Source organism: Spathaspora passalidarum (genome assembly GCF_000223485.1).
Source record: "Spathaspora passalidarum NRRL Y-27907 unplaced genomic scaffold SPAPAscaffold_3, whole genome shotgun sequence".
Taxonomy (NCBI): domain Eukaryota; kingdom Fungi; phylum Ascomycota; class Pichiomycetes; order Serinales; family Debaryomycetaceae; genus Spathaspora; species Spathaspora passalidarum.
The window spans coordinates 1,497,761-1,525,354 of NW_006767427.1; the positions used below are offsets into that span (position 1 = coordinate 1,497,761).

Sequence of the window (27,594 nt, forward strand, 5' to 3'; positions counted from 1 at the left end):
CCATAACAATGTACCATTAATTGCCAATAAGTCGATTTAAAAGGATTTCTAGAATCAAATTAGATCAGTTGACAAATGACCAGAATCTAAATACAAGACTGGGTACTTTGGTAAGTTTATCCGGCTTATAGGGTGGAAGAGGTTCTAATGCGATGTTCCTCAATATTATAAAGTTTAAATCAGTTTTGCTCTTTAAATGGTTCTAAATTTTTCTAGCATTTAGCAACCAATCTACACTGGAGCAATGAAAGTTGAGTTCTCTATCAGACACAAACTAGCAATCTATTAAATGTTTCCTGACTAGAGACCGTGTCTTTATTGAGCTTAGAATGCGTTGTTACATAAAAATTGATAACAAAGTGATCCTCGAAAATAGTGTTATGTTGCAAAATTTCCATAGGCAGTTTAGACCATTCCTGATATTACGAGTAACTGTTGTATCACTCTTTGATTTACAATAATAAGGCATAAGGAAAAGTTCTCCGTTATAGTTACAATTCTATTCAAGCGTACAGTTGTTCCAGGTTGCTAACTTGGATTTGATCATTTTTAGAGAAGCTGATATTAACGATTTGGATTGGGAGTTATTAGAAGTATTATTCAGATGCTTTACAATCTTTGTTCGACAGAGCACTAAAACAGAAATATCATGATCACAGAACACTAATATTACTTATGTTTAGATTCTCAGAAGATTCGCCCAGTACCCAGACGTCTTAGCTATTGAATCCTAGTTAGTTATGGTGTAGTTAGTAATAATCTAATATTATCATATATCACTCGGCTAAAGAATTATACCTCTGCGTACTTCTTGGCACTAAATATATATATATATATATATTTGGTTTAGAAATGTATTTAATTCCAAATATTTGAATGAGAGATCTTGAGGACCCCTTTGAATGTGATGTAGAAGGAACTGGAAATCAGTTCCGTACCATCCTACCCGCGAAAATACTTTGTCGTAAAATGTAATGTCGCAAACAGAAGTGTCGCGCTCGGCCATACTCATCTCATAGTTATCAAAATAATTTTTTTTTTTTTTCAATTTCTTTTATCTTGATCCATTGAACTAGCAGTAACTTCATACTAAAAATCATACATAATGGGAGAAACCAAGACCAAATCCAAACCACAGTCATCAAGAAAGGGGAAGAGAGCCTGGCGTAAGAACATCGACATCCAAGAAGTCGAATCTGGTCTTCAAGCGTCAAGGGATTCAGAAGTCATCTTAGGTAAATCTAATGAAGATGAAGAAGACTTCATAATCGATGAAACTCCACAAATCAAACCTAATGTTGAAGTTAAGAAATTGAAAACGCATGAAATTTTAACTAATAAGTCCAAAGTCCCTGCTTTGGCTCACCCTAAGGAATCTAAGAAACCAAAAACTATCCAAGGTGTCAAACGTACTGATGTTTTAAAGTTGGTTAAATTGACTGGTGGTAGATACAAGAGTGAAAGTACCATGCTCAACCGTATTGAAAAGGATGGGTTAATGAATGTGTCTAATGATGATCTTTGGGGAGAAGATGAAAAGGAAGCTACTCCAGTTGACGGATTTTCTTCAACTGCTGAAGTGACCCGTGCTTCCGTTATTCCCAAAACTTTATCTCATGCTCCAATTCAAGTAGTTGATAACGAGTTAACTTCAAAGACTATTCATGCTGGTAAATCATACAACCCATCATTGGAATCTTGGAAGGATTTAATAAATCAAGAATATGATCTTGAATATAAACGAGAACTAGCTAGACAACAAATTGCCGAGCACAGAGAAAAGATTAAGGTGTTGATGGAAACTTTGAAGGATGATAACTTGTCAGAAAGTGATGACGAAGAAGAGGAAGAAGAGAAAGAGCAAGTGAAGGAAGAAGAACAAGCCAACGAAGAAGATGCTTATAGATTGTCGATAAACAAGCCAACTCAAGTTAAGATCAAAACCAAGACCAAGCGAAATAAGGAAGCTAAACATAAGAAGAGAGTAGAATTAGAACAGCAATTGAAAGATTTGAAGAAGCAATTAAAGGATCTTTCTAATTTGGACGAATTGTTAAAAAAACAACAAGAGGAAGAAGAACAGCAGGAACAACCAGCCACTAAGAAACAAAGAAAGAGCCAAAAGCTTTTCAAATATAATCCAATTCAAGCCCCATTAGAAGTTAAATTATCCAACGAATTAACCAACAATTTAAAGAATGTCAAACCAGAAGGTAATTTGTTTTATGATCAAATGTTGAAGTTACAATCAACTGGTAAGATCGAAGCCAGAGTTCCAGTTGCCAAGAAGAAGAAATACACACCAAAGATTACTGAAAAATGGACCTACAAGGATTTTAAATAGATACTATTCTTTTTCTGCGTATAATATAGATATATAATAAAAAAGGTTAAAACGAAATAAATATTACATGAATACCACTCCAATTCAAACTCCCAGAATGATGACAAGTGCCACCAATCAAATGCTATTGCTATGCTAAGAAGCTTACGACCAATCCCAATCACCAAAAACGTAACCTCTCCATAATCTGTCTCTGAGTACGAAAGATTGTCCTCTGTTGGCAGAGTAGTATTGTTGTTCGATAGTGTCGGCGGTCTTGAAATGTTCAGGGGCGACTGGCTCTTGTGATTGACCACGTTTAATTCCTGTCAATAAGAAATCACGCTTCATCATTCTTTTGTCCCATGCATCTAAATTCCATCTGTCATTCTTCCAACCGTTGTCCCAATATCTAATGAATTGGACACCATGACCTGCAAGACCAAAGAATGCAGCCATAATGGCATATGGCATTAAACCTTCAAATGGAACTGGCATATTTGTATATTGGTAGGTATATAGCTCTTTCCTGTTAACTATATAATGGCTAACTTGTTGCTGTTTTTTTCTGTACATTCACACTATGAGGATTGGTAAAAAAATTTTACCCAAATTTTATTGGGTGAAAAAATCATCATGTGATGTCATCCACGTGATACAATTTTGCAACTAATAGCTAATATCTATAAAATTAGAGTAATCAGGCAAGGGTGTATATACACTATTTAATGGTTCAATTGCCAAACAACTTTAACAAACTTGTCCATTTTAACCATTTCCTTTTGCTGAGCCAAACACCATTCATCGTCACGCAATAGCTGTCTTGGAATTGGTCTTTTTGCTGGATCCTTAATTAGACACTTTGCAATAAATAGTTTAAATTCTTGAGTCCAATAAATATTTTCATCAGGCAGATCGTGTAATTCTAATTCTGACTTCAGAATCATGTCAACAACCTCTATAGGGCCATATAATTCTAAATCTATTGGAAATTTCCCATTGGCAACTTCTAGCAATGACATTCCTAATGACCATATATCACTAGTTATAGAATAGGATCCACCGGTGATTCTTTCTGGTGCCATATAATATTGAGTTCCCACAAATGTAGATGCCAACGAATTAACTGCTATTCCACTAACACCAAAGTCGCAAAGTTTGACATTACCTTGAGTATCCAAAAGAATATTAGATGGTTTTATATCTCGGTGAATAATACTCTTCAGGTGAAGATAGTCCAACCCTGATAAAACCCCATTGGCTATTTTTCGCAATACTTTTTCGTTGATTCTATTTGTGCAATCGCGTTTCAATACTTCTTTATATATTGAATCAAGAGATTGGCCATCCATATATTCCATGGTTATACCAATCATGCTTTGTTTTTCAAGTATAAACGTTCCATAATATGTCACAATATTGGGATGTTGGCATTTTCTAGCAATTTCCAATTCTCGATATATTTGTTTTTGAATGTCGGGGTTGGGATCAGTTATTATTAATTTGAGTGCAAATATTTGGTTGGGTATTTGATTAATTCGACACTTGGTGACTGATCCTCCATTTCCCTCGCCCAATTTATTAATTTCAATAATTTGATTGGCATTTGCAAACAAGTGCCAATCATATGGTGTTAACTGTTCCAAATGATGTTTCTGCAAGAGTGTATCTTCTTCTTGATTGCCATCATGTTGCCCGAGATCACCTTCTTGCTGGTCAATCACCATAGCATTTTTGTCTGCATCTATCGGGGTTGTGGTATAATTACTAGTACTTCCATTGGTATCTATAGGAGGTGGGGGCTTTCTTCTCAATGAAGTCACTGACGATTGAGAATTGGTGGGGGTATTTGACGATAAAGATGACGAGGAATTGGAATAATGCAGGGGAATAGGTTGAAGATGGAGCTGTGGCTGCTGCAGGTGATATTGCGTGTGAACCAGTTGGTGTATATGGTGGGAATTATACTGATTCACATTTGTTGGTGCTGGCTCCTGAAGGGGGATATGTAGATTAGGCAAGATTTTACTATTGGCAGGGCGCTTAGTATTGGGTATATTAAATAAAGGAATGCCCGACATTAGCGTTTCTTAACTATTACCAGATGGAAAGGAATATATAAAGATATGGCAAATGATTCCCAAATGAAATGCTGCTGTTTATATATTATTGTATTGTACTGACGGGCTCTATTTTTTTTCTCTTGATTTAACGTGATAGTTTTGATTTACGGCGGAAAGGGGGCAGAGATTCTGCATATAACGGGCCACCACAGGTTTACACGACCAGTAACAAGATTGAGCGATTTTGTTGGCGTGAGGTAAATGGCTCAATTGAGATGAGAAAATTTAAACAAAGCTGGATGACTAAGACAATAATGGTTACAATCGAGGCTCAGAAAGGGAACGAAGTAAATTGAGGTTGTATTTTGCACACTCACCTCAGACAATTTTTTTTTTCTTTATGTGTCTGTCAGGATATCTGAAACACAATAGAAACAAAGAAAAAAAAAGCCCAGACAAGTTTTGTTTTACGTCATTTAAACTTTTGAATAGTAATAATATTTTTATCAGAAAATACTTAGATATACATGTAATTGGATAAAGAAGGTTCCTCGTTCCCCACTTTGATAACAACTCATACGGCGATTGTCTAAATCTTAAGTTAAATCACGACATCAGTTGCTTCTATGCATGGAATATTTGGTTTCTTTTTTTTTCTTTTTAGTTTATCGTTTCTGTTTCTTCTTTGCTGGTTCGTCTTTAGCTGCTTTTGTTTTAGCCTTTCCTCTAGCTTTAGGTTTCTCTACTTTGATTAACTTGTCCCTTTTATTATCAATCGTATCACTGTTTTCAGGCTCTTCATCAGGTACATCTTCCATATCATCATCAACAACATCTTCGTAATCAACCTTACTAGCTGCTCCTCGTTTACCACCATTCAATACAGAATTACCAGTCTTGTAAATAACAGTAGGATGAATAGCTTTATTATAAGCTTTGGTAAATGAGGTTTTCATTTTGGGTGATATTCCCGCATCCTTTTTCAAGATTTCAGCAATATTATCAAAATCTTCTTTGGTTAAAAAGTACTCATCCATTACCTTCATAGTTTTCGTGATTCCATCTTCGTCATGAATATGTTCCACTAATTTATTCCAAAGTGGATTTAAATAATCTAATCTCAATTCTTGCTTGGTGGTGGATGTCTTTATTCTAGTATGATATTGCAACTCTTGTAAAATACGTTGATACTTCATTTGTTTAGAATTTTGTCCTAACCAGCTTGAAAATGCCAATCTACCTTGAACCATACCAGCGACTTCATATGAGGGTCTTACACTTGACATTAATCCATGGAATGGTAACAAACTCCACTGCTGTTCACTTGATCTGATTAAAGAATTAATTAAATCAGACTGACTGATATCATCCGCAGCGCGGGCAATATGATCCAAATGCTTGCCAGGTAATCGTGGTCTAGTTAATAAATAATTTTCTTGAATCATTAAAGGAGCAAAATCAATATCATTGAAATAAAGATCCAACTTCTCATTTAAATTTTGACGCGGTGATGTCCAAATTCCCAGAGATAATAATCTGCCAGCAATATCAAACGGTTTTAATATAACTTGCTTCTTCCAACCTTGATTGATTTCTTCTAAGGTGGCATTCCCAATTGCCTTTTGTGTCTTGGAAACTTGGGACATAAGATTAATCATTTGACGAATATCATTAGATGTAGCCTGAACTAACTGGCCAATAATATTTGGATCTAATTTCACACCTTCTCTCAAGGCAATAGTCATTAATCTACTCTTCACTTCCTGCTCACTGGGTCTTCTGAATGGCAAATCAAAACAAACTCGATCAAAGGTTCTCATCTTGGGTAATGATTTATCATTACAAATTAAAATCATTGGCATATGGGTAATACGACAAAACTGTGATAATGCACCAGCACCCCCATGATCCCCACTAGACATACCATCAACTTCATCCATAATAAGACAAATCTTTTTCGAATTATCACCCAATTGTTTATCTTCACGCTGCTTGAAAAACCCGACCACTGAAGTATTATCTAAAATTGATTTTACAGTAGCATTCAAAAGAGATTTGGATCTCACATCAGATGCATTCTTTTCCAATACATCATACCCTAATTCATTAGCTACCAAATGGGCAGCAGTAGTTTTCCCAATTCCTGGGGGACCACTGATTAATACAGCACGATATACTCCAGAACCATCTTTTCCCGCTTTTGTAAAACCATGTTTTTGATTCTCAAACCAATTGTCTAACCAATTGCGTAATTTTGCTATTTGACCTTTGTTCCCACATAATTGGCTGGTAGATGTTGGTGCATGTTTATCAGTCCATAACTTATCTTTAGCGGGTATGATAGGTTGAAGAGGTGGTGCTGAAATAGAAGATCCCTGACTAGATTTAGAGGCAGTTGCTTGTGCTGCCGCCAATTTCTTGCGCTGTTTTTCTTCTTGTTCTGCTTCCACTCTTGCGTCATGTTCAGCTTGCTCAATAACTTTACGTTCTTCTTCTTCTCGTTTCAACTTTGCCTTTTGAGCAGCTTCACCAGATCCACCTTCTAAGGGCATTCTCTTTAACAATTCAACAAACCCATCCTCGTCAATAGTTTTGATATGCAATTGCTTGATCTTCTTGACTTTAGAAGGACCAGCATCATCACCTAATACAACCAAACTAGTCTTTCCCAGAATGGATTTAGTTACCTTAGCACCGTAGCGTTTAGCGAGCAGTTCAGCACTATCACGGTCTAAATTGGGCAATTGACCCGTGAAAACTATCGTTAATCCAGATAAACAATTAGGTTGGGCTTCAGGAATATCAATTGTTCCAGAACCAGCAGCATTGGCATTGGCTTGTTTGGCGGCGTTTAATGCAAAGAAGTTGACCTTTTTGGAGTCATCAATTTCTGGAAGAACCGCATCTGGAATAGTAGCAAGGACCTCCTCAGCCGAAAGTGTCACAGTAGATGCTGATGAGGCAGCTGGTTTTGCCATTGCCTTCTTGGGACTACTTGGTTTCTTTGATGCAGGTTCTTTTTTAGGGGTGGCCTTTTGGGGAGTGGCCTTTTTAGGGGTGGCCTTTTTGGGAGTGGCTACTTTGGGGGCGGCTGGCTTTCGCTTAGGGGTAGCTGGTTTGATTTCCACTAAACTATCATCACCTTCGTCACTAAACAGGAAATCGTCGTCGTCGTCAAGATCAATTACTTCTGGCTCTTGCTTGGGAGCGCGTTTATTTGTAGACGCTTTTGGTTTTTTGGTTTCTGGTTCAGGTGAAGCAGATGCTTTTCGTTTCTAGAAAGAAATCAATCGTTAGCACATCATTTCAATATCAGACATTGGATGTTGGTACTTACTTGAGAGGGCTTAGCCTTCCCACTGAAGAAATCAGTAATATTCACCATCTTCAGATTACAGCTTATCAAAAGGGTTGCTTGATCAACTAAGAGAATTGAAACGCGTAAATTTTTAACTACATTTTTTTTTTTTTGTTCACCCTAATATTAAACAAAAAAGTAAACACTAATGCTAACTTCAACCTCCCATCGACTCTTTCTCCAAGAAATCAGTCCATAACGATACAAAACTTTGTCTCTGCTGTTGACCATCAGGTCCAGTTTTATCTACTTTACCACTTCCACTCCCTTTTGATTGTAATCCAGCAGCTACTTTCTGCTCAGGATCCCACTGCAATAATGCACTTATTAATTGTAGAGCTTCAAACTTTTTAGTGTCCCCACGAGGAAATTGCAAGAAACTGAGAATAACATTTGAAATCAATTCTCGGTCAATTGTCTTGTTAGACCCATCACCCGAGCCTTGTTTTATCATGGTTAAAGCCTTGGTTAAATGCTCATTAAGAATAATTGCTTCATGACGTAATTTTCCAATCAATAGCTGCTTCGTATTAATATCTGTCTTTAATTCGTCAATTTCCTTAAGTTGATTGTTCAAATTGTCTATTTCTTGCTTCTTACTGTTAATCTCAGTTGATAATGTTTCATTATCATGATCAACTTTAGAAACTTTTTCCTTCAAAGATTCAATTTCTTGTTTTAAATCTGAAGTAATCTTTTCTGTGGCTTGCTGGTTTTCTAAAATGACTAATCTTAAATCTTCTATAATTTTATTCCTCTCTTCCAATTCATGATCCTTTTGAGCATTAACCAGCTTCAATTCTTCAATTGTTGCAGCTTGGTTCTTATTGTCCAATTCAAGTTCATTTTGTAAAATGTTTAATTCATTCAATTCCGTTTTCAACTCATTTACCTTTTTAGATAATTTGCTATTCTGATTTTCAAAATTATACTTTTCGTCCAGTAATTCATCAATAGTCGCCTGATATTCACGTCTTGATTTGGTTAAAGTATCACTTAATCTCTCACACTCATTATTCAAATCATTGTTGCTTTCGCGTAATTGAGAAACTAATTCATCTTCTTGAGATTTATCGTGACTGACTTTCTCAAGTTTTGATTTCAATTCTTGATTTTGTTTAGTAAGTGTTTCCACTAATTCAGTCTTTTCCTCTAATTCAATTTCGGACTCTTTCATCTTACTGAATATAGTCTTCATCGAAGAAAGTTTGCTTAATAAAGTGTCATATGACTGCTGGATCTCGTCACGTTCCTGAGTAGCTTGTGCAAGCTGACTTGTAAGGGTGGAGATGGTCAGGGTGAGTTGAGTGAATTGTGCTAAATTATTGCCATTTGCAGGTTCAGCTGCCGCGACAGAGTGTTGTTTTTCTTGGTCAAGCTCTTTTGAAATAGAATTTTGTGGCTGTTCTACTTCCTCAAGATCCTTGTGAGAGTTGATCCTTTCATGGATACTGTCTTCTTTGGGTTGTTCTATTGAATCAGCTGGCTTGCTTAATTCGTCTTTAATAGGTATTTCTGGTTGAGCCTCAGGTGCAACATCCATTGCTGATTCAGTTGGATTCAAATCTCTTTCGTTAGATTCGTCTTGTTTTGAATCTTGAACCTCTGCTTCTGCTTCTGCTTCTGCTTCTGCTTCTGGCTCTGCTTCTGGCTCTGCTTCTGGCCCTGCTTCTGGCCCTGCTTCTGGCCCTGCTTCTGGCTCTGCTTCTGGCTCTGCTTCTGGCTCTGCTTCGCTTGCACTAGCTTCTAATGATTTGGCAGCAACTGACATACCCTTGGCAATTTCATCATCAAAATCATCCAAATCATCAAAATCATCTTCAACTGTATGTGGTTGAGAGCTCATATTATGACTAGATACTTCTTTTACTATTTCTTGTTGTTTGACTTCTGCTTTAGCTTCTGGTTGGAATTCGGGCTCAGCTTCTGGTTCAGCTTGTGGTTCAGTTTCTGGTTCAATTTCTAGTTCAGCTTCTGGTTCAGTATGTGATTCAACTTGTGGTTTAACTTGTGATTCAGCTTCCAACTCGTGGAGATCTTCACCTGGGACTTTTGATTGATTTTCAGGTACCTTATCTGGTTCATCTTTTTCGTCATCCTCAAATGCTAAATCCTCGTCCATGTCACCCCACATGTCAGGTTCGTCTTCTTCATGATCAAGATCACCACTTACTCCCACAACGTGCAGATACATATGTCCTTTTTGCTCAAGAGCTACTGGTGAATCAACACCTTCCTGGTATGCTGGCACAGATTGGCTACCGTTCCTAGGTATCATTCTCCTAATTTAACTGTTGGAAACTAATAATTCGAATGATTGAGTAAACAGTTCAAGCTCGCGTGTTAGTTTTTTTAGTTTCCGTCGATATTGCTCATTTTGTTTAGGTGTTTTTTTTTCTGCTACTATTTTTAAAGCATGGAGATAAAATTTTGGGCGAGCTTTTCTGGCACGTGAGGATGTATAGTCGTAATTTGCAACCACGAAGTAAACGAGATATTATGTTTGCATTGCCCGAAAAATATGGTCTTATGAAGTGATCACGGTATTTCGGTAGTATAAATGGATCAGTATTATCAAGAGTTTCAAGAAGCAATACGGGAACAGACTAAACAAATAGCTGTAAAGTTCAGGGTATTTATCACATAGCTATCCACTCGTGACACGTTCTAAAAGTGGAAGACGCGCTTGTATAAGGATATCTCTATATCAGTATTATATTTTGGAAAGGTAATCCGGTTGCTCCTTTCTGGGTAAACTCGGTAATTTTTCGGATACAAACGGCAAAACTTTACTAGTTGGCTCTTTTCGCACAAATTATATCCCACAAAAAACTGCACCTACTGTCATAAAAGTCTCGTGCTGAAGTTCCATTGTATTCCCTACAGTATATGACCTGAACATTGTTACAAAGACATTTCTTTCTCCCAGTTCAAAAGAAAAACAACTGGAATGAACAAAATGAAGAGTTTGTCATTGACGGTGAATGCTAAGTAGGATGAGGGTAAACATAAAAGAACACCCCAATCTGGGCTAGGGATATATTTCCTCACTAAACACACCCCTAGCTTCAAAAGATTCTGGATCAAGTTCTTTTTGAAACAATGATAGTTTTTTTATATCACACACATACTTCTTAAATAGATAATAATTGGCCCTATTAGGGATCCCGTGGTAAATTACATGCATAGACAATGACTGTCTCAGTTCTTTCATTGTTGGCGGATAATTTCCTTGTCCACCGATTGATCGAAAAAATAGCCCAAAATAGAAAATGTGTTCCCAAAGGCGTGAAAAAAAGTAATAAATGCTAAACAAAAGTTAAAAATTTACAATCAGTTCCATTTATAGAAGTAGCTTGATCTAAGCTGGAACTCTATAGTTAATTGCTACAGCAGATCGCATCTGGATAGTTATTGTTACTTTCCCAGTTAAAATTTTCAACTACATCGCAATTGATTCTCTTCTCTCTCCCTCCCCCCCGCCCCTCACCTGTGCCCCCTCTGCCTTCCCGCCCCTTACACTTTGGCCCCCCACTACGTAAAAAATATTCTTGGCTGATTAAAATACCAAACAAGAAAAAGTCAGACCAAACTTAAACATATACTTAAGCCTGGACAGGTAAGAAAATTAAGAGACCGCATTTCGTTCTCCATATGGAGTCACTGTTGCTAATTAACCCCATCTATTGAGTATATATCTTAATTTTTTATTTTTTACAATTTGATCAAGAAAGTGATCAATATTTTTAAGAAAACAGCAATCAATTTTAATCACCCACATTATTATATACTGTGTGATTTTGATTTTTTTTTCTATTTTGTCATCTCAATGATGGTAGTGAAATTCCATGCAAGATTGTTCTACTTTTCTTTTAATTTGCTTTCATCTTCATTCCTGCTTTATCCTTCCAGACACAGTAGCTGTAGCTGCCATAAAATCAACAACAACGCGTCCTCTTACTGTTTACCTGGTTGGTATCTATTTCTTGATACCCTCATAAACCATGTCCTCCGTGAGCGTTAACTCACTCATAGAAAAACTGCCAGGGCAAACAAAAAAAAGGCAAGACAATCAACAACAACAACAACAACAACAAACAAAACCCCAAGGGCAGAACAGTGATCAGCCATTACAACCACTACAGCCTTCACAACCACTACCGCCTGCTCCGAATATAGGATACACGTCCCGACTACCCCCACTACCGCAGCCAGTACGATATTCTTCTTCTATGAGCGCGCTACAGCAAATGCCCTCACAAACCGCAACTTTATCCTTATTATCCGCTGCATCTTCAGGAATGCAACAAAGCTCAACCACCTCCACTTCTTCTACTGTTCCTGCAGCTCCTGCAGCAACTAGTAGTCAATCACAAGAAGCTACTACCACAACACCTTCCACATCATCAACGAACCCAATATTGGCCCTTCTTGGACCCAACATATCGTCATTCCCTTATTCAGAACAAGCATTCATAGAAGCTATGAAATTACGAGCGGAGCAAGAACGTACAAAACAAGACTATTACCGTGTTGAAACTGCAAACAAAAATCTTGCCATTGTTCAAACTGCATTGAAAGCACAAATACCAACCCATCTAATACCCCTCATGTGCATTGGGCAAATGCCAGATTTACCAGAAGAACAAGCACAAATAATTGCACAAGCTTTCCCCAATTTAGGAGCCCAGAAACAATCCCTACCATATGGTTACCCCCAGGAACAACCTCCACAGCCACAATTACAACTAGGTCAAAAGCGGAGTTTGCTGCAAACAGGATACTCAGAACAAAGTCAGGCAACCACACCCACGCAATACAGCCGACCTCAAAGAAGCAGTAGTGCTAGCGGTGTAATCCAATCAGATTCATACAATGCTAGCCCCATTCCACCCATGAATTATCGTTTTGGTTCAGGTACAACAGCCCCGCCTACTTCATACACCAGAAGACCATTATCTCCGGCCAAAATCGGAGCTGCAGCAGTTGCTAATCTTGCAACCCCAACTTCACCGTATCGTGGTTATCCATCAAACCCTTTCCAATCAACATCAACGGCATCTGCGGCTGCAGCTTCTCGAAGATCCCAATTTCGTGGGTACGGCCACCAACGTCATTATTCAATGCCCGCAGAATCGCCTAGTCTAGGTCCAGGTGAACCCCCATCATTACAGCCAACCCAAGCCAGGAGAGGTTCGCAGTCGAGTATTGATTTAGGCGCCATTGAGTCTCATACTAGAAAACATAGTGGTTCTCAAAATAATCAATCACCCATGAGTGGAGCTTCAACACTACAGGTTAAACCAATTCCTGCACAGCCATTACATAAGCAAAGTAGACTGGCTCTACCACCTCTGCAAGAATCTATGACTTCATTTCAGCACATTATCCAATTCCATCATTGGAAACCTCAAGGGCCTCAAGCTTCAAATTCAGGATTAACCAAGGGGATTAATTCTAATACCCAAGGATTGCATAAAAGACACAAATCCATGTCGAGTGGAAATGAAGAACGTGAGCCATTATTGCCAGCTCCAGATATCGAACAATCAACCACCACAAACACAATTTCAAGCATACCAGAACAAACTGTTTCTGGTTCATCCACCACTACCACACAAACTACAAAGTCAAGGCTTGGGGATGATATTGACCCTGATCTGTCCATGGATACGACTGTTAATGAGGAAAGTGAACTAAAAATAATACCTGAGGATGTTAATCCACCACTGTCAGCTCTCGGCCATTCACGACAACAACTGAATGTTGGAAGATATCCTCATGATATATTATCACCTAATAAGTAATTAAGGAAAGAGGTATTGTGATTAAGCTGTAATATTTATTGAATTTTATGTATTTACGAAGTTGATTTTATAGAAAGTACTATTATTTTTCTATGTATATTTTTTAAGAGTATAATTTTTCTTATTCTAACTATATTGGTTTAGTACTGGTTTTGTTGAAGTATTAACACTAATAATGATAACGCAGTACGGTTTCTATGTCAGGAATACATCACCAAATTATTCCGATATGGTAAGCCCTGTAGCTATATATATCAAGAGTTTATATGTAGTTGTAAGTAGTGTTGCAAATTGTGCTTTCGTTTGGGAAGAATAACCAAAATTGAGACAAACCACTTCTTTTTGCATTCTAAATGGCATGTTGCAAAATAATTTCTTAAAAGGTACAGGAGGAACAACAGCTTTGTTTTACCCACATTATATACCACTCTGAGTCACCTGTGGTAATATTATTTGTATGTTTGATATTGCTATATACAAGTAGAGCGATAAAGCTAAGACTTATAAACAGGAGGGGATTGGAATGGCATTGGAATCGGTTCATGATCTGCTCTTTTCTGTATAAAATTCCATGCTTTCTTAACACTTGACAACAATTCAATAATAGGAATTATAAACTCATATTGGTTATTAATCAAATGATCTTTTAACGATAGGTGCACCCAAAAGAGCTCAAAGATCACTTTCATAGTGACTATCCTTAATTTCATGGAAATAAAATTCAAAACAGTCACACAAACCTCCTAGTATTGAAGCATTCTTTCCATACTTTGATAATCTTATTTCTAATGCCATAAGACGTCTGGGTACTGGGCGAATCTTCTGAGAATCTAAGCACGAGTAATAGTAGTGTTCTGCGATTATGACGTTCCTTTTTTTTACCTAGTCATATTTGATACTGTATTTGAGTATGATTATAAACTTAAGTTTCACTAAAGGCGGGTTTATATAGTCCTGTTGTAAAACCTTGATATGGGTTAAAGTGACTGCAAAAAAAATAATTTTCTAGAAATCTTCAATGCACTTCATCTGGAACCTTGGTTAAGTAAAATATAGAGCTAAATTGAACATAATACATAATTATTGAATTGTCGACATCATACTTAAATTACTGCTATCAACACACCTGGTTTATCAAGTAAATAAGAGTTTATCAATACAACTCGTTGAAGAGTTGAAAAATCAATGTCACTAAATTAGGAAACGGATTTAAGGAATATTAATAGAAACGAAATATAATCTATATAAACATATTAAATGCTGAAATAATCATTGATATCAACTCATAGCGCTTTTTTCGAGCCTTTTTGTCAAATTCTTTAAATTCTCTTCACTCAATGTTTGAGGCACATTCAGAATACTTGAATCTCCAGAACCGCCACTTATAACCACACTTGAAGATTTTCTCTTTTTCCTTCTTACGGCCACCGGGGCTGTACTTATGGATTTTCTTTCTGAAGGCAGCTTGGTGAATGCCATCATGTTATTACGTCTCCTTACCCCTTCATTTATCCAAAATTCACTACGGTATAATTCCCAGCCTTCTCTAATATCAACATTAAACACACGAGCATTGAGAACAAGCTTGACATCTGTGACACCAATTCGTGGTTGACATTGCGATTGACAAGACACTAAAAACACTTCAATCTTCGAAGTTGGATTCTGAATCGATGAAGGTGATATTTTATGAAACATGTCAAGTGTCAGGGCCACGATACTAAGCAGAACTTCTCGAATTAAATCTGTTATTTTGTCAATTAATGGTGTTTTTATTTTCACAAGTCGAACATTTAATTGACGTAATCCTTTATTGGTAGATGAAAGGAATTTACGTGGTAAAACGATGGTTTTCTGGTATTCTCCTGATAAATGGTAAAGTATAAGGGTGATTATGCTAGCAAGGAGAAGAAACTGAAGTATGACTCTTGTGGTACCAGTTGACGAAACTGATGGATCAAGGATAAACAAATGATGTATAAGTGAAGCAATAATGGAACAAAGCAATGCTAAAAACGTAAGGTATTTTCTTCTCATTGCTCGTTGTTGAATAACTTGTTCTCGTAAACTTTCTTCAAGGATAAGTAAATTACGGAAAACTTTTCCCGTCGCTGGTACGGAAGTATATCCTGTTCCTGGAATAAAGTCTGACCTTGATCGTTCACTCGGTTCTTTTGACCTTGATTGTCTTCGTATTTTCTTCTTCGAGGATTTAGGATTGTTTGTAGATTCTGTTTGAACGGTCTTTTTCCGTCCAACTGATGATCGCTTTCTTCGACGTGGTTTTTCTGACGGTGGTTCTAAAGTCACTCCTCGACCTTGTTCATCATAATACCGAACACGATCCGCTATTTCCTCTTCGTCGTATTCTTCTTCATCGGAGCTGACCTTGACTAATTTACGTCTGGTTGCCTTTGGGGTGGTCCCTAAATCTAAAGAACTTTGAGACGCAACATCAGAATCACTATACATGACAAATTCGTCTAATCGGGGACTGTCAGTAGGTGAATCTGGCGTTATATTCATTCTATCTGATGATCGAAGATAGGGCGACCTTGGAGGTGTAAATATAAGTTGATCGCGGTCTTCACAGGGTGACGATGGGCTGCTTGATGGAGGAGTATCTGCTGGTAAATGAATGAGAGTGTCTCTGCTGGTATTTTGTACGTCATCATAGGTGTTTTCATTAGTTGAACCTGATGGTTGAGGATCCTGTATTGATTGATCCTGAGCCGTGTGATCCATGGTTGTAACTATATGTTATGAATAAATAAATTGTCACCTTTAAGGGATATAGGTTTGTGGAAATTGAAAGAAAAGGGGAAATATGCTTGCATAAACAAACAGGGAAGCGGGGGAGGAAATGTTTAATGCAAAAAAAAGGTAATTTTAGGATTGTTGATGTTAAAAGAATCTACCTAAAACATCCACAACTATCTGAGGTTTTAATTACAAGCGGCAGAAACTCAAAGAAAAAAACGTAAAAAAAAAATAGTTGGGTAGTCGTCAGACAAGGTTCGCTTGTGACAACAGTGGTATTATTTTTTTGGTGGTGGTGAAATTAAAACACGTTTAGTTTTCTAAAACAATCAATAACTTGGCAATGTCCTTGAAACAACAGAAAGAACAATTCGTATCGGATCTACTCGGTGGATCCATTCTGGAGATTTACAATGTTACATGCATTGCATTAACGTCATATTTGGCTTATAATATTATTCAAAACTTCACCAATACACGTACCCAACAACAAAGAAATATCCCAATAATTTACGACTACATCTTGAATGTGTTGGCATTGTTGGCTTCCGTAACTTTATACAGTGACAATGCTACAACTCTACATTATATGATTGTACTACCAGGTCTAGCTCTTTATGCTAGTGAATTTACATCTAGAAGTTCAGCACCCAATGTTCCAAGAAAACAAGAACGTACTCGGTCTAAAGATTCACAAGAACTACTTCCTCGTAAGGCATTCATAACAGCATATAGAGCACAAATGTTGATCTTGACCAGCATAGCCATTCTTGCTGTTGATTTCAAAATCTTTCCAAGAAGATTTGCCAAAGTAGAAACTTGGGGTACATCATTAATGGATCTTGGTGTTGGGTCATTTGTATTTTCAATGGGGTTGGTCAATTCAAGATCACTCATTAGAAATCAAACTGCCAGTAAGAGTTTCCAGTTGAGTTTGTATTTGAATGAAATCAAGCATAGTGTTATTAAAACAACGCCACTTTTAGTTTTGGGATTGATTAGATTAGTCAGTGTTAAGAAATTAGAGTATCAAGAGCACATGACTGAATATGGCATCCATTGGAATTTCTTTATCACTTTAGGAATGTTACCTATAGCATTGGCAGTATTAGATCCATTGTTTCAGTTGGTACCTGCACGTATGGTTACAGCCTTGGCGATAACTTTTGGGTACGAAATTTTGTTGAGCAACACAGATTTGTTGGCATTTATATTAACCAGTGAAAACCGATTCAACAATATCATCACCATGAACAAAGAAGGTATCTTTTCCTTTCTTGGTTACTTTGCGATATTTGTATTTGGGCAATCATTTGGTTCTTTTGTGTTGACTGGTTCTAAAACTGCTAATAATTTAGTAAGAATAGGTGGTGCCACCAAACCAAATAAACCTAATTGGTTTACTGTAAATACAACCAATGGGTTATTTATATCAACCATATTTTATCACCTGTTATTCTATTTGGTTAACAATTCATGGTTATTTACGTCTGTTTCGAGACGATTGGCCAACTGTGCATATGTGCTATGGGTTGTATCCTATAATTCTACAATGTTATTGGGTTATAACTTGATTGATAAGTTAGTTACCAAGAATAACACTCACTCGTCATACTTGTTAGAAGCAGTCAACAATAATGGATTATTATTGTTTTTGGTTGCAAATTTATTAACTGGATTGGTCAACATGTCAGTAAATACTTTGGCCATGGATCGAATGATGTCATTTGCCATCTTGTTAATCTATACCCTAGTTTTCACTGCAATTGCAGCTGTCTTACATAATCATAAGGTGTATATTAAGTTGTAAAACAATAAACACGAAGTATCTTTTTTTTTTTTGCTTGCCTGTTAGTATCTTTCGCTCGGTTATTGAGTCTTGTTATTGTAACTTCGGCCAGAAAAACATAGCCCGCGGTCGGTCCTAGTTAGTTTGCCACACAAACAAAACTTTGGCACCACGAGCAAAAGATAACAGCAAGTCTCGTACCCTTCGTTCCCGTAACAAGAAAAAATATAGACTCTCTTATTTTTTCAACACATAATCCACACTAGTTATATAAGGAGATACCACATTTGTTGTCTAGTTAATTCTATTTTGCTAATTGTACACATATATACACACTTATAGAAAGGCAACAATTGTAATTAACTCGCGACAATGACATCAACTGACTCATCTTCAGTATCCTCAGCATCCGGAACCCCCTCAAATGATTACTCATGGACTTCATTCTTGAAGTCAATTGCGTCATTTAATGGTGACTTGTCTTCACTTACTGCTCCCCCATTCATCTTATCACCTACTTCATTAACTGAATATTCCCAATATTGGGCCGAACACCCTGATTTATTTGTCGATGCCGATTTGTTAACCACATCCCCTAATCCCACCAAGGAAGAAAGCGAAGCTATGGCTTTGAAACGAATGATTTCCGTCACTAGATGGTTTATTTCCACCTTGAAGTCTCAATATTGTTCTCGTAATGAAACTATGGGTTCTGAAAAGAAACCATTGAACCCATTTTTGGGTGAATTATTTGTTGGTAAGTGGGAATCTGATGATACTCACGGGGAAGCCGTGTGTTTGAGTGAACAAGTGAGCCATCATCCTCCAGTCACTGCATATGCAATCAAGAATAAGAAACATAACGTTACATTGCAAGGGTACAATGGAATCACATCTTCCATCTCCACTACATCTATCAATATTAAACAATATGGTCATGCTATATTGGAATTCCAAGACAAGAATGAATCCTATTTAATCACCTTGCCACCATTACATATTGAAGGTTTAATCACGGCAGCTCCATTTGTCGAATTGGAAGGGAAGTCTTATATTCAAAGTTCCAATGGATTTTTTGCAGTTGTCGAATATACTGGTAGAGGATGGATTACCGGAAAGAAAAACACCTTCAAGTCAAGAATCTTCCGTGACCAATTTGCTAGCAGCAACAAGGACAATGCTTTGGTCACCATCGGCGGACAATGGTCTGGTAAATCCTATATCATTAAGGGAAATGGTAACCCAGGTTCCAAGGACGAATTGTTTTACGATGCAGCAGCATCAAACGCTCAACACTTAACAGTTAAACCTATCGAAGAACAACATGAATTAGAATCACGTAGGGCATGGCAAAAAGTTGCCGAGGCAATTAGATTGGCTGATTATAATTTGATCCATCAAGAAAAATCAAAGATTGAGAACAAGCAAAGAGAATTGAGGAAGCAAGAACGTGAAGCTGGAATTAGTTGGGAAAATAGATGGTTTGAATTGGTGGATTATGATGAACTCAAGGACGAACATAATGATGATAAGATTCATGATAGTTTTATTAACTTGACAAATTTGGCCAACTTGTCGATTAAAAATGCCCCTTCGGGAAGTTTGAAGAAATCTAAATATGATACTGGTGCTGCCAAACATTGGAGATTCAGTTTGAAGAAATGGCAAGCAGAAAAGGATATTGTTATTTGAATGGGGCGGTTTTCCTCTAATGCACCCATGTCAAAGTTATGATTGATTTATTACACTTGTCAATTTTATATATTAATACACGTTTTGATTCTAGTAAAGTATGCTCTCTAATTTGAGACAGTTTTAACTCGCTAACTATGTTAAACTCCCTGGTATATTTCTACTTGCACTTGTAAATCTAGTTACTATTTGTTCAAACGAGCCGCAGTTGCCATTTCTATTTTCGCAACCTTAGTATTAGTATAAGGGGGGGGGATCCTATATCATTTCTAGGGTTCCCACTTCCTAATAGGTGAGCTATGCATATGTATATATAGAATAGAAAGGTGATATTAGGTTTTAATATTCAATCTAACAATTAGTTTTTGATTATTTCTCTTTATGCTAAGATATTCTTGTAACATTTTGCAAGAATTGTAAAGAAAATTTACTAAAAATACGTTAATTATTATAGCATTAATAAATATTTAAAGCAATTCAAGTTAGCAGCAACTCAATATGACAAACAAGCAATTTATATATTCTAATAAACGAAATGGCATAATATTATTGTATATATCTTACACATGAGAGCCAATTAAAATGACTATGTTGGCTGTCTGTTAGTTCCCACAACGACTTTGACGTCACCAAGAGTTAGGGTTTGTCACGTGCAAACATTTAGGGCTTCTAAAACTATATACAGTACGCATACACTGAACTAGTTTTGTGAGTCAATACAAACAAACTAAACATCCATACACCAACGCATTAAAAGTTTTCTTTTCTCGCGCTAAATATCCGCAACACAAAAAAACTTCTGCCCACACGCTATTCTCACTGTAGTGTGTATCACTCATAGTGTAACCAGCGGAAAAAATTAATTTTCATTTTTTTTAACATTAAACTAAGCTACAAAATTTCTTTCTCTTTCTTTTTGATTGTATATATTCCAACCAAGTTACAATAAACAAGATGGCTGAATCTCACAGATGTATGTTGAAATGTTACTGAATAGAAACGAACTAAACAAGAATAGAGCTGGAAATGTGTTGTGAATGAACTAGTTGTGGGATATGATAGTGAATCTATAGTTGAAAGAAATTTTTAACAACTACCAACTTCAGAATGAAAAAAACAAGAACTATTAGAATAAGAAGAGAAAAGAATATATCTCACTATATTCAAAGAACTAGATATTGGATATTGAATCTGACAAGTTTACTACCACATCCAATTAACCCAGTGGAATTTTAAACAAAATGAAAAAAACTGAAACTTCCAAAGTATCCAAGTTCTATATCTACTAGTTGTTTCATCAAGATTTTATTTTTTTAAATCTGAATTTAATACTAACATATTTTTATAGTATACGTTAAAGGTAAACATATTTCTTACCAACGTTCTAAGAATGTCACCAACCCAAACGTATCATTGATTCAAATTGAAGGTGTTGCTAACCCACAAGACGCCAAGTTCTACTTGGGTAAGAGAATTGCCTACGTTTACAGAGCTTCCAAGGAAGTTAGAGGTTCCAAGATTAGAGTTATTTGGGGTAAGGTCACCAGAACCCACGGTAACAACGGTTTAGTCAGAGCTAACTTCAAGAAGAACTTGCCAGCTAAGACCTTTGGTGCTTCCGTCAGAATCATGTTATACCCATCCAACATCTAAGTTTGTTTAATTTTTAATAATAACGAGGAAGGGATGTAATTTATATATATATGAGAATGATTTTTAAAAAAAATATTTACAAAGATGGTGTTTATGTTGCTTTGAACCATTTAAAAAACTTCTAAAGCATTAGGGTTTAGAACTTTCGAAGTATATAAAGAAGGTTTTGAATACATATAATTAAAACAGTTGAAAAACATATATTAAGATTGTAGAACAAAACTATATAGTTTGTGATTATCTCTTTTTTAAGCGTTTGCAATGATATCCTTGCTGACTTGTTTTCCGAAAACAACACATTCCAATAAAGAAGAACCTCCCAAACGGTTGGCTCCATGAACACCACCACTAGCTTCGCCAACAGCATAGAGGTTGGTCATGGTGGTTTTATCCTTGGTTAAGACTCTTCCATTTTCATCAATCTTGATTCCACCCATGGAGAAATGTACCACAGGCGTGACTAACCCAAAATAGAATAACCCATGTTCGACATTGAATTCAGCACCAAAGCTAGTTCTTCCATATTGTGGATCTTTTCCGTTTCTGATAAATGTATTATAATCTTCAAAAGATTCCACGAGCTCATCATGAGAGATATTTAAATCTGGATTCAATCTCTGCATAAACAAAATCAAATCATCAATGTTACCCTTGTGTAACAACTTTTGGAACCCATAGAAATCGATATGAGTTTTGGCTTTATGGTAATCAACCAAGTTAATGGCAATTGCTGCAATTGCTGTTTCACGTTTCAAGTTCATGTCATTATCGCCTTTAACCTTACAATTTTTAATGATAGCGTCAGTGACCCCATCTCTAGTGGTTAATTCATTCACAAACCGGAATCCAGTGTTTGGTGATAACAAGATACCACCAATACCTCTAATCACCTCTCCACACAAGAACTTCCAATTGCTGTTAGGATTGCTGAGCTTGATGAACCCAGTTGGATGAACTTGAACTTTGTCCATATGAATCAATTCAGCATTAACATCTCTTTCAGCCAACTTTGCACCGTCACCGGTAGTTTGTTCACCATTGGACAGAGGATATTCAAGTAAATCGGGACGGAAACGTTTGAGAAGGGAACCTTCCTCTTCATCCGTATCGGCCGAGTACCCACCAGTAGCCAACACAACATTATCACCAAGCAAAGTCTTCAACTCACCGTCTGGTGACAAGTATTGAATTCCTTTAACTTGGTTTGGATTCTTTGCGTCAGCAATTAATTTGGTAACTCTTGAGTTAGTCAAGATAGATAATCGGTCAGGTTTTGCAACCATGATTTCTTCCAATTTTTTAGTTAAGGCAGTAATAATTTCAAACCCAGGAGGTAACTTACCACCACCACGATGGGTACGAGGGAAACTGTGTCCTCCCAATTGCAGCAAGGTGTTAAGAATGACAGCGTGTTCATCGGCAAGCCAGTGAATGGCATCACCACTATTGTCGACAAGTAATCTTACCAATTTTTCATCAGAAAGACCCTTACCTGATTTAATAGTATCGCTGTAAAAGGCATCAGGTGAGTCTAAACTGTCTTTGACATGGAATCTAGTGGGAACACCATTCATACCGGAACTGGCCTTGATTGAGTTCCCACCTAATTTGTCAGTCTTTTCAAGTATGGTAACTTTACCCGAACTTTTAGCGAGTAGTTCCACGGCAGTAGTGAGGCCAGCAAGACCACTACCAACGATGATTGTAGAAGGACCTGTTCGATTAGGCATATGTAGAATAGCTGTATATATCGAACCAACAATAGTCGAAATGATTGTGGAAGTCAAGTAAAGGAAAAGAAAGATACCTGCTAGCACAAAGTATCTTTTAAAGGTAAATGGGATTCGAATTGTGAAAACTTTGTTGTAAGGAGGTGCACAAGGGGTGTGGGGCGGTGTGCACGGAAATCAAGATAGGCGGACTTTAGCAGAGCGAAATCTGTCAGGAGATGCACCTTATGTGAATGAAGGGGGGGGGGGGGGTAGTAGTTAAGGTTTATCTTTGGGGGAAGAATGGAAGAGCAATGTCGCATGTGTAAACAACGAAAATTAATGAATAATTTCTCAATGTAATCGCGCCGCGACATTTCAAATCAGACCACGTCACTAGGGTAAAACTCTTCTATGCAATCTTTCCTAACAACATGCGGAGTGATTGACAATTTCATATATGTCGTTCCTTTATGGAAAGCGGAAATAAAAGATTCCTTTGTGAAAGGCGGAAAATAAACGGTGGATATTTTAACCTTATTTCTTCTTTCTATTTTGTGCAATGGTGGTATTGTCAACCAAATTTTCTGAGAGGGATACCATATAATATCACTTCTCAAGCCAAGACCTAAACATTGCCTGTAATAAAACCACTCATAAGGTCATGCTTTACTTAAAAGCATAAAGGGATCATACGATTGTTGCAAATGTAAGGGAAGGGACTAAAATATCAAAAACAGGTCGTTCCTTTACCAATAAAAATGAAGCTCATACAAAATACATTTCACAATTTATTTTACATTCAAACATTAATAATCAATATACACTTGACTAAACATGCTACATTCAATAATAAACCCCGATCCAAAGAATCTACATTTCAAATTCGAGCCGTTTCTTCATCAAGAATATAATCTCGGGCTTGATCCCGATAGACCTGTTTGTCAATTTTACAATCCCCAGAAACCCAACGACTCGTGCCCCAATGGCAACCTATGCCCAAACAAACATGTGTCATCTATGTATTCCAATAAAATAGTGTGTAAGCATTGGCTTCGTGGTCTCTGTAAGAAATCAGATCATTGTGAGTTTCTCCATGAATATAACCTACGGAAAATGCCCGAGTGTCTATTCTTTTCTAAAAATGGATTCTGTACCCAAACTCCAGAATGCTTGTATTTGCACATTGACCCGCTGCTGAAGATACCGGAATGTTTAAACTATAATAAAGGGTTCTGCCCGGATGGCCCCAACTGTAAGAATAGACACGTGAGGAGAATATTATGCCCGTTATTTCTTGCTGGGTTTTGTCCAAAGGGATTTGAATGTGAATACACTCATCCCAAATTCGAAGGTATAGTAGGAAGATTACGAATAAAACCAGACACTGTAAGGTTGATACAGACAGATACTGCCAAGGACACAGACGGGGAAGCATCTACAGGAGAAACTCCTGAAGGAAATGCTAATGAAAATAACGATGACGATGACAGTGCATATACACCGCAAACAGATTAAATAGTTGCATATATAGAATAAATCTACATACTTATATACTAAATTCTATACTTTCTGATTTGATTTCTCTCCAGTGGAGTCAAGACCCAGTTGATTCCCATAGAATCTTCATCATCAGCGCCGCCACCACCAACGACAGGCTGATTACTCTCGTAATACTCATCATCATCCATACCCACCAACAATACAATCTGGGTAATTCTAACAAACTTTTCTCTTAATTGGTAATTATCTTCACAAACTTGATTAATCAAGTAAGACAAATCACGTTCTAATTTAATTGAGCCGAATTCGTTAATCTTGAATTTCTTTAATACAATCATCAACTTCTTTTCCAATAAATTTGAAAGATTGACAACTAGAAGTCTTAACAACTTAGGGAAAAGTAACAGATTATGCAATGTCTGGAAATATGGCTTAATCAACCCCAGCCAATTATTGGTGAACTTCAATAAATTACTAGAATCATTAAGATCAGATGTGGAATGGATGATATAGTTTGTTTCGTTAGTCTCAACAAGGAAATCATTAACCAAACTGATTAATTTACTCTTGATGGACTGATTGTAAAGGTTGAGTAAACTTTCAGATATGATCTTGTTGGTGATATTCGTGAATGGTTCCAAGAAATCATTGGATAAAATCAATTCAATCTTTTCTTTGTCCTTGCCAAAGGGGAAATTACTCTCGACTTTAACATTAGAAAACACCTTGGAGAAGTATCCTTGAGCCATGGCTACAGTATTCAAATAAATAATAAAATTGAGCAACTTGGGATTATTGACGGTATTACCGACTGAACCTGCAACCACACTTCCCAATGCTGAAGAGGCACCTTTCAAGAATCCCATAGACGAAGGTTCAGGAGTACTGCTACGTGGAGTACCGGCACCAGGACTAGCAACAACCCCGGCTGCAGCAGTCATTTCTGGTGTAATCAACGATAACATTTGGTTGTATCTAGGAGCATTGTCGTTTAATCGTTTGATAAAGAACCCATTGATTAAATCGATTTGCACTACTCTAAAACTTTCATTGATGAATGTCTTTACAGAAGTTGGCATCCCCGATTCAATCATATTGCGAAGGGTAGTATTGAGAATCAAGGTCAAGTCTTCAATAACCAGGGAACAAGGGACTTGATCAGGCAGGGTTGCGGATGGAGATGATTTCAAATATGGTTCGAGCGACGGAAGCTCTTCAATTGTGATTGCCTTTTCTAAGGATCGGCGGAAATAGAATTTATACAAGATTTCGAACGCGGGCAATAGTTTATCGTTGATCTTGCGGGTGAAATTTGATTTGACAATGAGTTCAGATAACTTGAGCGGAGGTTGAGGGGTAGGGAAATACTTTGCAGTTATGAACTTGCAGTATAATGACCAATGATGGAAAATTGACGCCATTTCCAGAATTATATCACCAACTTGTCTAATTGGAATAAGATCATCATCTATTGGCACAACTGTATCCTCTTCATCCGTGATTTCTAACCTTGGGAAGTTATACAACCCAATATCTTGGAATAATTTATCCAATCGTCTCGTATCGTAAAAAGTGTCAGCAATTATCCCAATTTGGACATCAATTTCTCGTTGAATCTTGGTGATCACATATGTCAATGCATTAGGGTATTCACTGTAATAACGTTTGATTAAAGGCCCATGCTGAGACAACATCATCGATATGCTTTCAAATAATTGTATAGTGACTTCAGCAAATATACCTGGCTTCCCACTAGTGGATTGGGATATCAATGACCTCAGAGTTTCCTTGATAATTTCACATATAAACTTGGAATAACAATTCAATCCGATTTCTTCTTGTCCAATTAGTGGGAATAATTGGAAATATTTGGTCAATTGTTCAACATCCTTAGCTTCTGCAGCGGTATTGAACTTATCTTTGAATACAAGAGTCAAATCATCAATCCATTTACTTATTGTAGCTTGAGGGAGCTCAGGAATTTCCTTTGATGGAACAACCACCGAGGCAAACTTTCCATTGGTTAAATCTGGCGGTAATGACGTAATTGTGTGAATACATTGCGCTGCTAACTCCCAATTATTGTGCTCGATAGCGTAACTGGCCTGGTCAATGTTATTTTTAAGTAATTGGACATTCTTGACATAAGCCAATGTCTTGTTAACATTACCAATTTCTTGATCTAAGGATTTAATCTTGAATGTCAACGAATGGCCCAAATCATTAGCGATTTGGAATAAGTTGGTAAGTTCTGAGGAATGAGAGATAGTGTTTGATAACCTAGTTGTTCTCATCAATTCTATATTAGTGATATCTTGTTGGAATTTAGGTTGTTTTAACTGGGTATATGTTTCAAGGTCATTGTCAATGTGGGCAATAGCGGCGTCTATGTTGTCGATTACCGCGTATAAATCATTGGGTGTAGCCGCATGTTGATATGAGCTGTGTAGGTTGGCAACCGTTTTATCTAGCTCTGTTTCATTCATCTTTAGTGAGCAGTGGTAACCTACGTTGGCTATGGTGGTAAAAGTTTTGTGTTGATTTTTATGCGGTGTTGAAAACATGGCCAATATTTTTTTCTCCCTTCCAGCGTGTTCTGAAAAAGAAGGTTAAACCTTACAGTTTTATACCATTACACCAAAAATACTTGTATAAATAGATATAGCATTCTTTATAAGGGAGAATGCCTGTAATTACCCAAATAGCTGCAAACACAGTGCTATTTTTAGCTTTCTGTGCTTTGATACTAACGAGAATATATTCCTGGTTGTTCTTTTTTTTTTTGCAACCAAGTACAATACAGCAAGAAAATACAACAGTGAAATGGGTACGTCATTACTACAGATAGATCTGATCGCAGTATTAAAGAAGATACATGTTTTAAATATAATCAACCAAAAGATTAGTATAGGTTTAAATACAATTGAACACGAATTA

General features: G+C 36.9%; 14 protein-coding genes across 14 annotated transcripts; 6 read left to right on the forward strand and 8 right to left on the reverse strand. All coding sequences in view use genetic code 12, as the record gives it.

Moving 5' to 3' along the window:
- Positions 1-1,066: 1,066 nt before the first annotated feature.
- On the forward strand, positions 1,067-2,841 carry SPAPADRAFT_60718 (uncharacterized protein; the record flags this gene model as incomplete). Its single annotated transcript, XM_007374825.1, has 1 exon — positions 1,067-2,841. A coding segment is annotated over one exon (1,054 nt), but the record flags the coding sequence as incomplete, so codon positions are not given.
- SPAPADRAFT_60721 (uncharacterized protein) lies at positions 2,339-2,841 on the reverse strand (the record flags this gene model as incomplete). Its single annotated transcript, XM_007374826.1, has 1 exon — positions 2,339-2,841. The coding sequence occupies one exon, from the start codon at positions 2,819-2,821 to the stop codon at positions 2,489-2,491; it is 333 nt and encodes a 110-aa protein (XP_007374888.1).
- MKK2 (mitogen-activated protein kinase kinase) lies at positions 2,414-4,499 on the reverse strand (the record flags this gene model as incomplete). Its single annotated transcript, XM_007374827.1, has 2 exons — positions 2,414-4,067; positions 4,098-4,499. 2 exons carry the CDS (start codon positions 4,402-4,404, stop codon positions 3,049-3,051), a joined length of 1,326 nt encoding a protein of 441 aa, XP_007374889.1.
- A 356-nt stretch (positions 4,500-4,855) lies between these two features.
- Positions 4,856-7,807, reverse strand: RFC1 (replication factor C subunit 1; the record flags this gene model as incomplete). Its single annotated transcript, XM_007374828.1, has 3 exons — positions 4,856-7,144; positions 7,166-7,661; positions 7,724-7,807. 3 exons carry the CDS (start codon positions 7,769-7,771, stop codon positions 5,052-5,054), a joined length of 2,637 nt encoding a protein of 878 aa, XP_007374890.1.
- A 70-nt stretch (positions 7,808-7,877) lies between these two features.
- On the reverse strand, positions 7,878-9,471 carry SPAPADRAFT_60728 (uncharacterized protein; the record flags this gene model as incomplete). The annotated part of the gene is made up of 1 exon (XM_007374829.1): positions 7,878-9,471. One exon carries the CDS (start codon positions 8,919-8,921, stop codon positions 7,902-7,904), a length of 1,020 nt encoding a protein of 339 aa, XP_007374891.1.
- A 227-nt stretch (positions 9,472-9,698) lies between these two features.
- SPAPADRAFT_60729 (uncharacterized protein) lies at positions 9,699-10,059 on the reverse strand (the record flags this gene model as incomplete). Its single annotated transcript, XM_007374830.1, has 1 exon — positions 9,699-10,059. A coding segment is annotated over one exon (311 nt), but the record flags the coding sequence as incomplete, so codon positions are not given.
- Positions 10,060-12,769: 2,710 nt separating this feature from the next.
- On the forward strand, positions 12,770-13,676 carry SPAPADRAFT_60730 (uncharacterized protein; the record flags this gene model as incomplete). The annotated part of the gene is made up of 1 exon (XM_007374831.1): positions 12,770-13,676. A coding segment is annotated over one exon (583 nt), but the record flags the coding sequence as incomplete, so codon positions are not given.
- Positions 13,677-14,741: 1,065 nt separating this feature from the next.
- SPO7 (Nem1-Spo7 phosphatase regulatory subunit) lies at positions 14,742-16,490 on the reverse strand (the record flags this gene model as incomplete). The annotated part of the gene is made up of 1 exon (XM_007374832.1): positions 14,742-16,490. A coding segment is annotated over one exon (985 nt), but the record flags the coding sequence as incomplete, so codon positions are not given.
- Positions 16,491-16,638: 148 nt separating this feature from the next.
- On the forward strand, positions 16,639-18,148 carry GWT1 (glucosaminyl-phosphotidylinositol O-acyltransferase; the record flags this gene model as incomplete). Its single annotated transcript, XM_007374833.1, has 1 exon — positions 16,639-18,148. The coding sequence occupies one exon, from the start codon at positions 16,655-16,657 to the stop codon at positions 18,119-18,121; it is 1,467 nt and encodes a 488-aa protein (XP_007374895.1).
- Positions 18,149-18,361: 213 nt separating this feature from the next.
- SPAPADRAFT_60733 (oxysterol-binding protein) lies at positions 18,362-19,885 on the forward strand (the record flags this gene model as incomplete). The annotated part of the gene is made up of 1 exon (XM_007374834.1): positions 18,362-19,885. A coding segment is annotated over one exon (1,066 nt), but the record flags the coding sequence as incomplete, so codon positions are not given.
- Positions 19,886-20,720: 835 nt separating this feature from the next.
- Positions 20,721-21,637, forward strand: SPAPADRAFT_60744 (60S ribosomal protein eL33; the record flags this gene model as incomplete). The annotated part of the gene is made up of 2 exons (XM_007374835.1): positions 20,721-20,765; positions 21,141-21,637. 2 exons carry the CDS (start codon positions 20,747-20,749, stop codon positions 21,443-21,445), a joined length of 324 nt encoding a protein of 107 aa, XP_007374897.1.
- OSM1 (Osm1p) lies at positions 21,628-23,410 on the reverse strand (the record flags this gene model as incomplete). The annotated part of the gene is made up of 1 exon (XM_007374836.1): positions 21,628-23,410. The coding sequence occupies one exon, from the start codon at positions 23,173-23,175 to the stop codon at positions 21,694-21,696; it is 1,482 nt and encodes a 493-aa protein (XP_007374898.1).
- Positions 23,411-23,991: 581 nt separating this feature from the next.
- YTH1 (cleavage polyadenylation factor RNA-binding subunit) lies at positions 23,992-24,672 on the forward strand (the record flags this gene model as incomplete). The annotated part of the gene is made up of 2 exons (XM_007374837.1): positions 23,992-24,543; positions 24,574-24,672. The coding sequence occupies 2 exons, from the start codon at positions 23,992-23,994 to the stop codon at positions 24,670-24,672; spliced, it is 651 nt and encodes a 216-aa protein (XP_007374899.1).
- Positions 24,626-27,493, reverse strand: COG4 (Golgi transport complex subunit; the record flags this gene model as incomplete). Its single annotated transcript, XM_007374838.1, has 2 exons — positions 24,626-27,172; positions 27,472-27,493. The coding sequence occupies 2 exons, from the start codon at positions 27,491-27,493 to the stop codon at positions 24,711-24,713; spliced, it is 2,484 nt and encodes an 827-aa protein (XP_007374900.1).
- Between the last annotated feature and the right edge of the window lie 101 nt (positions 27,494-27,594).